Here is a 17,307-nt window from a genome sequence, read left to right as displayed (position 1 = left end):
GGTCTCTGTACCTCCCTTTGCAACTGGATCCTTGACTTTCTGAATAGGTGACCGCAGTCTGTGGGTCAGAAATAACATCTCCTCCTCACTGACAATCATTCAAGGATGTGAGTTTAGTCCACTGCTGTACTCTTACTACACCCTCGATGTTGTGGCTAGGCACAGCTCAAACACCATCTATCGATCTGACAATGATACAACTATTGTTTGCAGAATTTCAGGTGGTGATGAGGAAGCATATGGGAGCAAGGTAACGCTGCTAGTTGAGTGGTGTCGAGGCAACAACTTTGCACTCAATGTCAGTAAAACCAAGGAATTGATTGTGATATCTGGCCTGTTTGGAGGGGAAGTTGAGAGAACACACTTCAGTCCTCCTCAAGGGATCAGAGTGGAAAGGGCAACTGTAAAGGATTGGGAAAAGGCTGCGGGAAGTGGTAAACTCAGCCAGCACCTTCGTGGACACTAGTTTCCTGAACATCCAGGGCACCTTCGCAAGGCAATGCCTTGAAAAGGTGGCACCCATCGTTAAGGATCCCCATCTCCCAAGACATGCTCTCTTCTTATTGCTCCCGTCGAGGAGATACAGGAGCCTGAAGACACATACTCAGTGTTTCCAGATCCACCATCAGATTTTTGAATTTTTATCAGTATTTTTATCTATTTTTTTGCATTACTTAAATATTTATTTTTTATATATGCTTACCGTAATTTATGGCTTTTATTATTAAATATTGCATTGTACTTTTGCCACAACAACATATCTCATGACTAACACATACATGAAATGCTGGAGGAACTCAGCAGGTCAAATTTCTGTTATCTCTGTCTCAGACACCATTGTTAGGCTGGCTTTAAAGAAGGTGACCCTCGCAAGGCGGTAGGCCCCAACGGAGTACCTGGTGAGGCTTTGAAAACTTGTGCCAACCAACTGGTGGGAGTATTCAAAGACACTTTCAACCTCTCACTGCTACGGGCAGAAGTTCCCACTTGCTTCAAAAAGGCAACAATTATACCAGTGCCTAAGAAGAATAATGTGGGCTGCCTTAATGACTATCACCCAGTATCACTCACATCTACAGTGATGAAATGCTTTGAGAGGTTGGTCATAACTAGAGTAAACTCCAGCCCCAGCAAGGACCTGGATCCATTGCAATTTGCCTATCACCACAATAGGTCAATGGCAGATGTAATCTCAATGGCTCTTCACACAGGCTTAGACCACCTGGACAATACAAACAGCTATGTCAGGATGCTGTTCATCGACAATAGCTCAGCATTTAACACTATCATTCCCACAATCCTGATTGAGAAGTTGCAGAACCTGGGCCTCTGTACCTCCCTCTACAATTGGATCTTCAACACCCTAACTGGAAGGCCACAATCTGTGATACTTTCTCCTTGCTGACGATCAATACTGGTGCACCTCGGGTATGTGCTTAGCTCCCTGCTCTACTGTCTATAGCCACACAGTCATGTGTCTAGGCATAGCTCAAATGCCATCTATAAATTTGCTGATGATAGTTGGTAGAATTGTTGGTAGAAACCCAGATGGAGATGAGAGGGCATACAGGAGTGAGATATGCCAACTAGTGGAATGGTGTCACAGCAACAATCGTGCACTCAGCATTAGTAAGATGAAAGAGCTGAGTGTGGACTTCAGAAAGGGTAAGACGAAGGAACACATACCAATCCTCAGAGAGGGATCAGAAGTGGAGAGAGTGAGCAGTTTCAAGTTCCAGGGTGTCAAGATCTCTGAGGATCTAACCTGGTCCCAACATATCGATGCAGTTATAAATAGACAATAGACAACAGGTGCAGAAGTAGACCATTCGGCCCTTCAAGCCTGCACTACTACTATGAGATCATGGCTGATCATCTACTATCAATACCCGATTCCTGCCTTGTCCCCATAACCCTTGATTCCCCTATCCATAAGATACCTATCTAGCTCCTTCATGAAAGCATCCAGAGAATTGGCCTCCAGTGCCTTCTGAGGCAGCGCGTTCCACACCTCCACAACTCTCTGGGAGAAGAAGTTCCTCCTCAACTCTGTCCTAAATGACCTACCCCTTATTCTTAAACCATGCCCTCTGGTACTGGACTCTCCCAGCATCTGGAACATATTTCCTGCCTCTATCTTGTCCAATCCCTTAATAATCTTAATAATAAAGAAGGCAAGACAGCGACTATACTTCATTAGGAGTTTGAAGAGATTTGGTATGTCAACAAATACACTCAAAAACTTCTATAGATGTACTGTGGAGAGCATTCTGACAGGTTGCATCACTGTCTGGTATGGGGTGGTAGTGTACAGCACAGGACTGAAAGAAGCTACAGAGAGTTGTAAACTTAGTCGGCTCCATCTTGGGTACTACCCTGCAAAAGTACCCAGTGCACCTTCAGGGAGCGGTGTCTCAGAAAGGCAGCGTCCATTATTAAGGACCCCCAGCACCCAGGGCATGCCCTTTTCTCACTGTTATCATCAGGTAGGTACAGAAGCCTTGAAGGTACACACTTAGTGATTCAGGAACAGCTTCTTCCCTTTTGCCATCTGATTTCTAAATGGACATTGAACCCATGAACATTACATTTTTTAATATATATTATTTCTGCATTTGTACAATTTTAATCTAATCAATATACATATACTGTAATTGATTTACTTATTTATTTTTACCTTTTTTTCTTCTATATTATATATTGCATTGAACTGCTGCTGCTAAGTTAAATTTCACGACACATGCCAGTGATATTAAACCTGATTCTGATTCTTTATAAATTGTTTCCCAGACTTTCAGAACTGTGAAGCTCCAACCTGCCAGGAGTTCCTCCTTGTGGCAAGATTTTAAAACTTACCAGTTTATTTCATCTTCTCTTCACCCATCTTGTCATTAATTTTCCTTTTGGTGGCTCTTGGGGTTATCTTCTGGCACCAGGCTCAGTTTCTTAATTTGAAAAGCTACCTTAAACTCAAATTCAACAAAAGAAAATCCTGTTCAGGCCTTTTTTAATTAAATTGGATATATTGAATCTGCCAGTCTTAGTATCCATATTGTTATTTGTCTGTGGACTTTAAACACACCAACAAAGAAACACTGAATTTGAGATTCCAACTAGGGACAAAACTTGATTCTAACAAAGTTTTGATGAATTTCTGTCGCTCTTCTACAGCATTCTCCAATAATGTAGCACATCTCCTGCTACCCTTTCCTACTGACTAAGGAATGGTATCTGATAGTGGGTTTTACCAAGGTGTATGTTGTATGAAATGTACCAAGAGATGACCTGAATAAACTGACAGTATAAGATGATGAGAGACTGCACCTTTGTTTGCTAACACAAGTAAAGATATGTTTTAAAGTATAATCCAGTTCTGCATACCAGTAAGAGAAGGGGCACCATGTAGCGTGGTGGTTAGGGTGATGCTATTACAGCTTGGAGTATTGGAGTTCAGTTTGGGTGCAGACTATAAGGAATTCGTATGTTTCCTCATGACTGCAGGGTTTCCTCCCACATTCCAAACACGTACCACTTAGTAGGTTAACTGGTCATTGTAAATTGTCCTGTGATTAAGCTAGAATTTAAATAGGTGGGTTGCTGGTTAGTATGATTTGTTGGGCCAGAAAGGTCTGTCCTATGCTGTATCTCCAAATAAATAAAATAAAGCATATCAGGCTTCAGGTTTTCTAACCAGAACTACAGATTGCACCTAATTCCCTTTTCTGACATCTTTCAGAGGACATTTACGGCTGCTTCAGCTACCTGCGTGAAGTTCTATCTGACGAGTTTGTTTTCTCACCAGGGAATCATGTCAAGGTAATGTAAAGTAAAACATGTGTAAATCTTAGCCAAGTGCAGTGTAAGTAACCCTTGGAGAAAAGTTAGAAATGGATATTTCTACTCCCATAATGATCTGTGACAGGAAAAAAATCAGCTGTGTTACTAAGAAGGTGGTACACTTCATAAAGTCACTTAAACTTTTAAGATCAGAAAATTGAAATGTATGTTGAGTGTTTGTCATAACATTTCTATCCTAAGTAGGAAGAAGTTTCTTCAAAGGACTAGACAACATCCTGGTTCCAATAATGCACTTAACATTTTTAAAAAATAAAACATTTTTAAGATGGGTACTTTTTTTAGACTTGTATTACACCCAAATCCTAAATCAGTAAGTGAATATAGAATTTGTTGGTCACACAATTGGCCAATACTGGTGTCACTTGACATCCTGTCTTCCTTGCTTGCTTGACCATGAACCACAGTTCATTCAGCATTAAATATTGTTAATGTGTAACTGGCTTGCTCTCTTTCTATCCACAGGATTTTGATGAAGGCTTGTACTTGCTGATGAAGAGTGGTGCTATTCAGGGATCTCAGGCAGATCTCTACATCTCTGAGAAGGGGAATGCCACTATTTCCTTTTTATCAGTGATGTTTACACCTTTTCTAGAAGGTTATCAGGTATGTGGCGATTTTCCTGTTCAAACACCAACTATTGTTTCTTCATAGTTTAAAATGGATTACTTTAATCTAGAAGATTTTGATTTGAATACTATGCTGAAAATATTTCTAGATATCTGTATTCCAATAGAATACTTCATCTTTGGGATGTATCTGTCCAGTACCTTCTGAATTGCTCTCAGAACATCAGAACATTAGAAAGTTTTGGAGAAGAACAGGCCATTTCGCCCAGCAAAGCTTGCCAAATTCCTATTCACACATTCACATAGTAGATGATGGATGTAACATGAATATAAGGAAGGACAAGCCAATGATTGGGTATAAATACAGATAGAGCAAAGAGTTACATTGTACCACAGAGACAAAGTTCAAAAGAGTGAAGAATGTAGGACTGGAAGTGTTGTTTTTAAATGCATGTAGCATGGACAAACTCCTGGCACAATTACAGATAGGTTGTGGACATCACTGAGTCATGGTTGAAAGGAGGCCGTAGTTGGGAGCCTAACATCAAAGGACATACTTTGTATCGGAAGGACGGGCAGGAAGGCATAGGTGGTGGTGTGGCTCTGTTGGTAAGAGATGGAATTACATCTTTAGGAAGAGGTGACATAGGGTCAGAGAATGTTGAATCTTTGTGGGTGGAGTTAATAAACTGCAAGGGTGAAAAAGCCATTATGGGAATCATACATAGGCTTTCAAATAGTATGTTTGGCAGTTTTGGGCTAAAACTCGCTGGAATGCAAGGAGGAGCTCATTGAAACCTACCGAATGTTGAAAGGACTAGAAAGGGTGCATGTGAAGAGGATGTTTCTTATGGTGAGGGTATCCAGAACTAGAGGGCACAGCCTCAAAATTGAGGGGTAACCTTTTAGAACAGAGGTAAGGAGAAATTTTTTTAGCCAGAGAATAGTGTATCCATGGAATGCTCTGCCATAGACTGCAGTGGAGGCCAAGTCCATGGGTATATTTAAGGCGGAAGTTGATAGTTTCCTGATAGGTCAGAGCATCAAAGGATATGGCAAGAAGACAGGTGTATGGGGTTGAGTGGGATCCAGGATCAGCAATGATGGAACGGTAGAGCAGACTCGATGGGCTGAATGGCCTAATTCTGCTCCTATGGTCTTATGTTGAAATAACTATTGAGTTTATAATTGAAAGTCTCTAAGGTACTACTCTCAACTACACAACTGAGTAGTTTATTCCATGTATCCACAACTCGCTCTGAAAAGAAATGCTTCCTGCTGTTAGTCTGAAATCTCCCTTTAACCAGTCTCCACCTATGGCCCTGTGTCCTCATTGATGGATTAATTTTGAAGTAGCAGCTGGCATCCACCTTACTTATATCCTTAATAATTTTGAACACTTCTATTATGTCTTCTCTCATTCTACATCTACTTAGGCTAAAAAGATTTAATTATTTCAATCTTTCTTCATAACTCATACCCTGCAGACCTGGAATGAGTCTTGTTGCCCTTCTCTGAACTCTCTCCAGTGCCTTCACATCCCTCACAAAATAGGGAGACCAAAATTGTGCACAGTGCTCAAGGTGTGGCCTCACAAGCACATTATACAGCTTAAGGAGATCCACTGGGTGCATTATATAGCTGAACATTCTATTAGCCTTCCTAATTGCTTCTGTACGTTGTCTAGATTTTGACAGTGACAGATCAACCAGGACATATAAATCCTTCTCATGCAGTGCACTTTCTAACTCAAGACCCTCCCCCATTATATATTTATATCTAACATTTCTACTTCCTATATGTAATATTTTACATTCACTTTACATTTTATCTGCCTACATCTCCAGCCATTAATGTTCTGCCATCATCTCTGCTAGTCTCCCCTTCCAATAACCTTGGGCCAGCTCCTCTCTCATGCTTCTGTAATTTCCTTTTACTCCACTGTAATACTGATACATCTGTCTTTAGTTTCTTCCTCTCAAACTGCAGTGAATTCTATCATATTATCACTGCCTCCTAAAGGGGTTCCTTTACCTTAAGCTTCCTAATCAAATTCTGTTCATTACACAACACCTAATCCAGAATTGCCTTTACTCTAGTGGGATCAACCACAAGGTGCTCTTAAAAAGCCACCCTGTAGCATTCTACTAATTCCCTCTCTTGGGATCCAGTACCAACCTGATTTTCCCAATCTACCTGCATATTGAAATCCACATGATAATCGTAACATTGCCCTCTTTACTTTCCTTTTCTGTCTCCCATTGTAATTTGTAGCTCACATCCTGGTTACCATTCAGGGGCCTGTATATAACTCACATCAGGGTCTTTTACAGTTTCTTAACTCTTAATATTCCTGTAATATTAAAATTGCAGCAGCCTTTTATGCCCAACCTCTGTCACAAATAGCAGCTGTGTGATAATAAGAAGATTGTCTGTCCATTTTGGTGTAATCTAAATATTGGCCGGACAGAAGCACCACTAGATCTAACTGTGAAGGCAGTGATTGATGGGAAGTGTCTGAAGCATAACCACTGGATAAATTGACATGCTCCAGTATATATAATAGATGCAAGTACTGAATTGCTGCCTATATTATCATGCTTGTTTGTGCAGGGGATTATCTTTGCAAATGTTAAGAACACATGTGGCACAATCATGGTGAAGTCAACTTGGGAAATATCCTTGATCATAGATTCATTTGTTTAAAAATTAGGTTATTCAAAAATTAATTAATTGCAACCCCTTTTAGTAGCAAGACTGGTGTATTACTATATTCCCATGTGATTTCTGACAAATGATTAGGCTGATATCATAATAAGAGTGCCCTAGACCTCATCCCTGTAGTGTTAGGCAGTGTACATCATAATACCAAATAATTGAGCATAAGGCATTGATTATGTGTTTTTGTGTATATCTGTACAAGTGCACAATTTAGGTATGGTTTCTCCAGAGCTTATTTTATATACACCATGAATGGTTGTAGATTCAAGAATTACTCCATTTTTTTACACTTGTCCTGAGTCACTGTGCACGTTGCCTCAGTATGAGACTTGTAAAATCTTTCACAACTTGCATAGGTTGTGTTGCAGCTAGTGACAACTGATTGCCCAAACCCTTTATCACAAATAACTACAGCCTAAAATACAGCTGTGCAAGTACAGTGTGATCATCTGCTGACATTATTGAATGCTGCTAAACCAAGCCAAACTGTGGATGCCCACCAGCTCTGATTAGTGACTGCTTTTGTCTTTGCCATGCTTTACTGAACAATTCTATAGCTGTCTGACAAACTCTGCTACATTGGTGTCAGCAGCAACAATAAGGCAGTATAAATAGCCTAATTGATGCTGGTAGACTGAAATTGTAGCCCTTGATACTGACAGAGGTGGCTCATTTTATGTTGTTGCAAAGCCCTTAACAGTGTTGATGAACAGAGGGATCTTGGGGTCCAAGTTCATAGCTCCGTGAAAGTGGCTACACAGGTTGACAGGGGATAAGAAGACATATAGCATGCTTGTCTTTATTTGTCGAGGCATTGAGTTGAAAAGTCAGGAAGTTGTGTTGTAGCTCTAAAAAACTAGTTAGGCCACATCTGGAATATTGCATACAGTTCTGGTGCCCCGTCATAGGAAGGATTTGGAGGCTTTGGAGAGGGTGCAGAAGATGCTTACCTGATTGCTGCTTAGGTTACAGGGCAAGTGCCTATAATGAGAGGTTGGACAAACTTGGTTTGTTTTCTGTGGAGCAGCGGAGGCTAAGGGAAGGTCTGATAGAGGTTCATAAGATTATGAGGCATAGAGGCATATGAGATTATGAGAGTAGACAGAGAGTAGCTTTTCCCCGTGGTTGAATTGTCTGATACCAGAAGGCATGCATTTAAAGAGAGAGGGAATAAGTGCAAAGGAAATGTGAGAGGCAGGTATTTTATCCAGAGTGTTGGGTGCCCAGAATGCGCTGTCTGGTAGAGGCAGATACAATAGGGACTTTTAAGAGACATGTAGATAGGCACATCAATGTGAGGGGAAAGGAAGGATATGGACATTGTATAGGCAGAGGGATTAGTTTAGTTGGCCATTTGATTATTTATTTAATTGGTTCGGCACAACGTTGTGGGCCCAAGGGCCTGTTCCTGTGCTCTACAGTTCTGTATAATATTTTAATTTCTGTGTTACTCTATTGTGCTTCAATATTTCGCAAACATTAAGAAATGAAAAAAGCACCCTCTGCTAATTTTTTTAAGTGTTTAATGGTGCATCTTAGAACACTAATTTTTAAAATTCAGGATTTTTATTTTGTTTGTAAACAAACCTTTTAATTCTCTGGTTTTCTCTACAAATATGTATGGTTAAGTAAATGCTTTCATTTTTCAAAAAACTCTACAGAAGTCTCTCAAAAATGTTTGAATTTGTAGGTTATTTGCAAGTACCTGTTACACTCTGAATTTACGGATGATTTTACCGAGAAGAAGTTTATTGCTGCATTCCGAAACTATGCAGCGGAGCTCATTCTAACAGGTACCCATTCCCACTGATTTCTTCTTGGTGTCCCTGATGTATTTGGATCTGGAAGCTTTGATTTTGCATTATCAGTGAGCTTCTGTATAAAAGTAACTGTGATTATGATTTTAATGATGCCTGTTTTGAACTGGGATTGTGAGGTGTTGAGTATACCTTCACTGGAGCAGTTAAGACCATGGGACATGCTGTAGGAGCAGGATTAGGCCAATCTGACCCTCGAGTCTGCTCCACCAATCCACCATGGCTGATTTATTATCCTTTTCAATCCCCTTCTTCTGCCTTCTCTCCATAACCTTTGACACCCTTATGAATGCAGAACCTATCATCCTCCGCTTTAAGTATACCCTGATCAGCTGACTGTGGCAACAAATTGCAGATTCATCACCCTGTGTCCAGAAATTCCTTCTCATCCCTGTTCTAAAAGAATGTCCTTGTATTCTGAGGCTGTACCCTCTGGTCCTAGATTCTCCCACTATTGGAAACATCCTCCCCATGCTCACTCTTGTCTATGCGTTTCCATATTTGGTAAGTTTCAATGAGATTCCCCCCCCACCCCCAAATTCTAAACTCCAGCGAGTACAGACTCAGAGCCATCAATGCTCCTCATACATTAAACCTTTCATTCCTGGGATCATTCTTGCGAACCACCTCTGGACCCTCTCCAATGCTAGCACATCCTTTCTTCAATAAGGGGCCCAAAACTGCTCACAATACTTCAAGCACAGTACTTCTATCCTGTTTCCTGAGTGCATCATTGTTAAGGCCTTATTCACATGGGCCAAGTAGCTATAACTTTAAAAAAAATGTCTACCTGTTGTGTTTAGAGGTGCTGGGGGGTTGTACTAATTATCAGGTGTACTCCTCTCGTCCTCCATACGCTTTATCCCCACCAGCCATCCCACAATCTCTGTTAGCTACCACCATCAGGAAGGGAGCACAGGAGCATCAGGACTAAGACTGCCAGACTGGGAAACAGCTTCTTTCCTCAGGCTGGGAGACTAACGAATACCCTGCCACCACCGAGTTCTGTACTATTTACTGTTTATCTGTGCTGTGCACTGCATGCATTTTGGAATGAAATTTTATTAACTAGTGGTAGTATTTTGGTTATGTGCTGAGTGCGGTGTTTTGCAGATGCACTGTGGTCCAAAGGAATGTTGTTTTGTTTGTTTTTATATATGTACAGTCAGACAACAATGAACTTAAACTTGAATGTTAGAGACCTGCAGAGTGTACAAGTATGAATCCATTGCTGATCAGACCTGGGTGAGAATTTGTGACCTATGATTAAAATAATCAGTTGTCCAGCATCATATCCCTGGTTTATTACAGTACCAGTGTCATTCCATCAGAGGCTGACTTGCCCTTTCTCTTCTGATTACAGGTGCCATAAAGTACAATGAGGTCCTTTCAGTGGATATGCAAAAAAATGCACTGGCTGCTTTAAGCCGTCTAGGTGCTGTGGAAAAACTTAAGACGTATGTATCGAAAAAACACATCTGAACAATTCTGTTTCAGAAATGGTATTTGCATCTGATTGATTTCTCTTTCATTGCAGAGCTGATGGGATCGTCTATAAGGTTAATAAACAGACTGTCAGTAGGGTGGTGGACATGTTGGGTAAGTTTTCTTATCATCAGTTTCCACCAGCATAATAATTGCATGAACACCTTATAACTCCCTGCCAGCCTTGTGGTTTAGATTGCTTCATACATTCAGTGCAGCTTTATTAGGTACCTCCTGTAGCTAAAGAGTGGCTACTTGAATGTACGTTTCCGGTCTGCTGCTGCTGTTGCCCATCCACTTCCAAGGTTTGACGTGTTATGCGTTCAGAGATGCTCTTCTGCACACCACTGTTGTAATATGTGGTTATTTGAGTACTGTCAGCTCGAACCAGTCTGGCCATTCTCCTCTGACCTTTCTCTTTAACAAGGCATTTTCACTCACTCTTAAGTGTTTTTTTTTGTTTTTTGCACCATTCTCTGTAAACTCTAGAGACTGCTGTGTAAGATACTCAAACCACCCCATCTGGCACCAACATTTATTCCACTGTCAAATCACTTAGATAATATTCCTTCCCCATTTTGATGGTTGGCCTGAACAACATCTGAACCTTTTGACCATGTCTGCATGCTTTTATGCTTTGAGTTGCTGCTACGTGATTGGAACAGATTGGGGGTACACAATGTCATGCCTTGTAGCTGTACTCTATAATTTTCTGATTGGTTATAGACTTTAAGGTGCAAATTAAAAAATATATAAGTTAACAGAACTCATGGAAGAAACCTATGCAGTCCCAGGGAAAATATACAAACTTCTTATAGTGGCAGGAATTGGACTAAACTTGCTGGTGCTGTAAAATATTACGCTTTATCACACCACCACACTAACCTGCTCAAGGAAATTCATCCCCATCTTATACACCTAATCCATTAATATTTGGCAGGACTCCCTTTCATTAATTCTGTTGTGTTTCTTTGTATTTACTGTGAATGTCTGCAAGAAAATGAATCTCAGGGTTGTATATGACGACATATATGTACTTTGATCTTTGAACTTTCTACTTTTATTTTGTTTTACATAGTAAGTTGTGTTAATTTGAGTATGATGGACCAAATAGTTATCTGAGGTGTATATAAGATTTTTAAAAAGCTGTCTCTCTGTTCTTTTGCAGTGCCCAGGATGCCAGTGAAAAGTGCTGCTGTAGCCAGACTCTGAGTGCAGTCTAACAATGCATGATTGTTCCTGGATAAGGTGGAAATTGTTAGGTTTATAAGTCAATGAAAGTGGGAACCAAATGCAGCTGGCAAAAAATGTTGCTGCGAATGGATCTAGTGGGCTGGCGACTTACTCAAGAATGCAAGGTCACAAGAACATGATCTGCACTGATCAGAAGCAGGAAATGCCTGTAACTACTCAGTTTATGCTTCAAATTGCTTTCACCTGTGTCTTTTTTTTATAATCTATGTAAGTGGAGAGTTTGTTTCATGTAAATACATAGTAGTATTGAAATATGTTCTTCAGAACCGCATTCAGTTAAAAGTGCAGCAGAGCCTAAAAGGTCAAGTTTACAGTATAATGTTTAGCCTCTAATGGGACAATGCTGTTTTATCATAAATTTCTGTGAAGCATTTGTTTAATCTGGAGATTCGGTGGATCTGTCTTCAAAATCTAGTCTTGGACAAGGCTTTTTTTGTTGTCACCATTTCCAAGCAATAGCTACTGTGGAGTAAGACCTGTTTTGAGCAAGAGAGGCCTGTTTGCATTTGCCTCAGACTCAAAATTTCACCTAAGTTCATCTCTTCAGTTCACATACAGCCTTAAATGCCAAGGGTGGTGGCATGCTCAAACACAGGTGGTGGTGGGGTTTATATTGTTCTTAAAGTCCCTTAAAATTGAACAATGTTTTTTTAACTTTTATATTGTGGATGGGACAACAAAATCAGAAGTTTTTGCAAATGCAGAAAATGCCTAGGGTAAAAGCACTTAATCTAATCCAGGGCACAACAGACAGTGGGAATTGCAATGTTAAGAAAGGTAGCAAAAATGGCCAGGGTTGAGCACTTTTTACTTTGTACATGGATGTTAATGAAATGGCCACACACAGTTAACATCTGTTCTTGCTGTGTGCTTGACAGCATTGTCAGAATTCAGAAAAAGTTTTAGCTTTGCAGCTGTCTAGTTTGGAGGTGGCTTTTCCATATTGTGACGATTGCACTTGAGGGAGAGATAATTTAATAGATTTGAAACCACCCAGGACGTGCTGAGGGGCAGTTGAAGGTTTGTTTAATTTGTTCTATTTGGATCCAGGAAATCACTCCGGAAATTGAACCACTCCAAAATGGTCACTCTGCTTGTTAGCTCATACATGGTCACTCTGTTAGTTAGCTTTCTCTAGAAGTGGGGATGTGTGGTCACTACTGAAATGCAGAGTTTACAGCCTGCCTCATAATTGGTTTACTCCTGATATACACTCATTGTCAGTTCGGGCCACCCCAGAAATGGGAATTGTGCCCTCACTTTGCTGATTGGCTCAGTTCTAAAACTGAGCCATGTTTGGATCACTCCTGAAGTGAACAGACAGTGCACGGTTCTTGTCTGATATGTATCTGGGTCACTTCACTTCTAAACTGGCGATTGTGGTTGTTCAGATATTTGGGTCAATCCCACAATGGAGATTGTGGTTACTCTGATAGTAGGGTCACTCCTGAAATATGGGTATGTGTTATTGAAGACATGAAGTGTCACATGGTTACCTCAGTAATTGTCTCTAAAGAAGTGGTCACTTCGATACATTAGTTTAACAGCCAACATTCAGATGAATTGGTTCACAGGTAATGGAACTCAACCATATCAGTAATATGAAACCCTGCTCCAACCATTTTGTTTAAAAAACAATTAAAATGTGGTTGGATATTTGCAATATTCCTTAATAACAGTGCTAATCCAATTAAACGCCTAAATTTATTGATAATCGTACTTTGTGTTTCTTTCCCTTAACTAATGTGAGATCACCTCATACTTCAGTGGCCTAATTTATTTCTGGTTAATTTAAAATGTTTTTTGTGTGTGCTCCTAATTCATACTGGTGAGGAACACTTAATTTGTTATAATTGGGATTAGCAGTGACTTCTGTCATCACTTGAATAAAATCATTTTGACCAATCCATCACACACAAAATGCTGAAGGAACACTGCAGGCACTTGTCTGTGTTGCTTTGGGTTTCCAGCATCTGCAGAATCATTTTTGTTCTTGACCAGTTAATGGTCTTACTTCCCAAAGGTAATCCTCAATCAGTCTTAGGAATTTCAGAATTGGATAATTCTATCCCAAGCCAAAGAATCATTTCTGAATGAATGTGCTAACTGCTGTCTTTAAAAAATATTAAGTGGATATCAATATTTTTGAATTATGAATACCTTCTATAAACTCCTTCATATCGAGGAAGTAGAGATTAAATACAATTTAAGCACTTTGCTGATCAACATGATTAATAAGACAATTTTGTAATCAGTCTATATTTGAACCCAGGTCAGTTAACTTGTGGATTAAATACAAAGGATGCCAGCTCACCCACAGCAACAACTTCCTCCCCCTGTTAATCTGCAGCACACAGCTACTAGGTTGATGAATGAAAGAAATCTTGACGACAAGAGGCAATTTGTTTCTCCAAATCATTATAATTAACTTTAGAAAAGTATTTTTGGCAAATATCAGGTACCATATCAAAGTTTCACAGCATTTTATCTTTTACAATCTGAAAGGCATTAAGTCTTTGATCACATTTGATATGTTCTGAAGAGGTTGAGATGAGGGACTGAATTGGTAGTGTGAGTTAGTCAAAACAAGATGGAAGAGTTTTGATATAATTACAAAACTGCTGCACGATAAGCCATGCCGCTCTTAAGTCTGTGCCAGCTCCTCTCCCAGCCTCTCCATTTAATTCCTACTACCTGGTTCCTGCTTCATAAGCCTGCATCTTTTTCTACTTATTCAATTTTACTACTTATACAGTTTTCTGTAGCTTCAACCAAATCCATTTCCACCATAAATCCTAAAATATTCAGTGCATGTAAATATGTTCTCATTTGCTGGTTGTTAATGATAAATCCATGTTTGGAACAAAATTACATGTATGCTTAGAATAAAACTACAGCCATACTAGCCTGAAAATACCATTCTCATCCATCTCAGAAGCTGAAGTGACTCAGGCTTGATAACTACTTGGATGGGAAACCCCTTGGGATTACCCGGTGCCTTAGACTTTTGAGGGCACTATGGTAACATGAAGTTAGCGCACTTTACAGCACTAGCTGTAGGTTCAGTTCAATTCCTGGAGCTTGTTTGTTCCTCCCACATTCCAAAGACATTAGGGTTAGTAATTTTATAGGCATGCTATGTTGGTCATTAACACAAACAATGCACTTCAATGTATGTTCTGAAGTACATGTGACAAATAAAACCAATCTTTAACATAGATGTTGGAAATCAAACGCTGAAAATACAGGTCGGTCATTATCTTAGTCAGAAAACCAGCACTGTAGTGTTTTGAATCAACTCAATTTCTCCATAGATGCTGGCTAACCCAAATATCTACAACATTTTTAAACTCATGACTCAAGCCACTGAACATGTATTTGCTCAAAATACTTAATTTTAATCACCTCTGTAAAATTGGTTCTTGAGCTTCTATTTGATGAACAGACCTAACTTCCAATTCCTGCACACAACTAGAAATCCTCAGTTCTTCACTCTCTAAAGCAGGGGTCCCCAACCTTTTTTGCGCTGCGGACCGGTTTAATATTGACAATATTCTTGCGGACCGGCCGACCACGGGGGGGGGGGCGGGATTTGGTGGTAGGGTTGCCAACGGACAAGAGTAGCGTTTACCCCGAGAAAGACTACAATGATCATGAAGCCTTGCGCGGGCACCAGTGCGTATGCGTGACCCGCGTAGCGTGTACCTGCCGATATTATTCTCTGCAAACCGTTTTTGGTGATTCTGTTCGGGGGTGGAAGTGGGGGGGGGGGTGTTAATCACGACCGGGATATTGGTAATAAGTGTCTAATACACTCAATTTCGTTTCTAAAAGGGATTATCTAACGAATTTAATATTAAACACACAGCACTTATTTGCCTCGCATGAATACAGTGATAAGTCAATCATCGGGGAGGACGGGGAGCTTGAAGTAAGTGTTGAAAGAACTTCCAGTAGAAGTGGTAGAGGCAGATTCGATATTATCATTTAAAGAAAAATTGGATAGGTATATGGACTGGAAAGGAATGGTTGGTTATGGGCTGAGTGCAGGTCGGTGGGACTAGGTGAGAGTAGCTTTCGGCACGGACTAGAAGGGCCGAGATCGCCTATTTCCGTGCTGTAATTGTTAAATGGTTTTATAAGTCACTTATAATAGCATCATAACATTTTAAGTAACGTTTGGCTATCAAACATACAGCGCATATTTTCCTCGTATGAACATATAAAACCATTGGAATACACCAACATCGCTGAATCAGTGGGAGCCCTGGGCTTGTTTCCCTGCAACAAGACAGTCCTATCGAGGGGTGATGGGAGACAGCGATACTCGAAGGGGGTTTATTATGTCCAGTCTATTCCGCAATTTAGTTTTCATTGCATTCATTGCAGAGATACGTTGGAAATGGAAGCAACGTTTTCAGTGCTTCCGTAGCTATCTTAGGATATTCAGCCTTGACTTTGATCCAGAATGCCGGCAGAGATGTTATGTCAAACATAATTTTCAGCCCGCCGTCATTTACAAGCTCGAGGAGTTGATGTTCTTCCTGCGCTGACATGGATGACGCGCGGGTCATGATCTCGCGTGCATTCAAGCTCAACAGTGGGTGTGACAGGGAATGAGGAAAGGTGCAGCTGACTCATGTCGCCAAATTGTATCGTTTCGCCGCGGCCCGGTGGTTGGGGACCGCTGCTCTAACGGTATGGTACCCAGAATTGTTCCTTGGTCATAAGATTGTATACGATGTCAGATTTCGAAAGGAGAAAAGCCTAATTATAAAACACATTGTTTCAGTCAGTCACTGCAGTGTACAGGTCTGGACATGCACATTAGAAAGTGAGTGGGTGGGTACAGGGAGAGAATTCTGGAGAGGAAAGCTTCTCTACAAGTGAGGTGGGAAGAATACAGATTGAGGTTCTGCAGGCAGTTTGGAGTTAGGAAAGAGATTAGTCAGGACCTGACTAATAAGTTTGGGTAATGGTATAGAGGGCTATGGTCTAGGTGTGGTTCAATTAGATGGCAGAGTAACAGTTTGGCATAGAATAGATAATCTGAAGAGCTTGTTTCTGCACTGAAGTACTTTATTACCTTAAAAGTAGAGATCTCCAGATTACTCCCAGTACTATGTGCTAGGTTTGGATGGATAAGTGCAGTGCTAAAGAGATGATACAGGAGAGAAGACTTTATTGGAACGAGTTCTGAGGAAGGCAAACTTAGTAAGGCCAAAACTAATGTCCTTGGCAAAACCAGTATCTTAAGTGTTTAATGAAGTTTATTAGGGGTCAAGGGAAGCTGAGCTAAGATTCAAAAGGGAAAAAAAAAATCACAGGTCTTGAAGTCAAAAATTTAAAATGAAGGGTTTGTAAGATGGAAAATAAAACTGGGCAAAAAAAATGGAGCTTGTACTTAAATAAATGTAGTGTAAAATGCAGATCAGTTAAAGGCATCAACAGGTGGAACTAACCATGCCTATAATGGAAACATGGTTTCAGGAGAAGCATGAATGCCAGCCTAGTTTTCATTAGAGATCTGTCAAGTGGGAGATGGGGATAAAAAGCAGGGGTCCAATAATAATGGACAGTAGAGAGGGAAAAAAAAATCAGCTACC

At 40.3% G+C, this 17,307-nt stretch overlaps 1 protein-coding gene across 3 annotated transcripts in view; it reads left to right on the top strand.

Annotated features, from left to right (window-relative positions):
• The window catches only part of gnpat (glyceronephosphate O-acyltransferase), a 39,436-nt gene extending 26,021 nt beyond the window's left edge, over window positions 1–13,415 (top strand). For all 3 annotated transcript variants that reach the window (XM_072250872.1, XM_072250879.1, XM_072250885.1), the window contains 6 exons: window positions 3,737–3,816; window positions 4,321–4,461; window positions 8,836–8,938; window positions 10,326–10,419; window positions 10,500–10,561; window positions 11,616–13,415. In XM_072250872.1, the coding sequence (XP_072106973.1) occupies window positions 3,737–3,816; window positions 4,321–4,461; window positions 8,836–8,938; window positions 10,326–10,419; window positions 10,500–10,561; window positions 11,616–11,659 (524 nt within the window). In that variant the 3' untranslated portion in view covers window positions 11,660–13,415. The remainder of the gene's footprint in view (window positions 1–3,736; window positions 3,817–4,320; window positions 4,462–8,835; window positions 8,939–10,325; window positions 10,420–10,499; window positions 10,562–11,615) is intronic.
• Window positions 13,416–17,307: the final 3,892 nt, after the last annotated feature.

This window comes from Mobula birostris, chromosome 2 (genome assembly GCF_030028105.1).
Source record: "Mobula birostris isolate sMobBir1 chromosome 2, sMobBir1.hap1, whole genome shotgun sequence".
Lineage (NCBI taxonomy): Eukaryota > Metazoa > Chordata > Chondrichthyes > Myliobatiformes > Myliobatidae > Mobula > Mobula birostris.
Note: the sequence above shows the minus strand (reverse complement) of the source record. Positions and strands in the feature narration are given on the sequence as shown.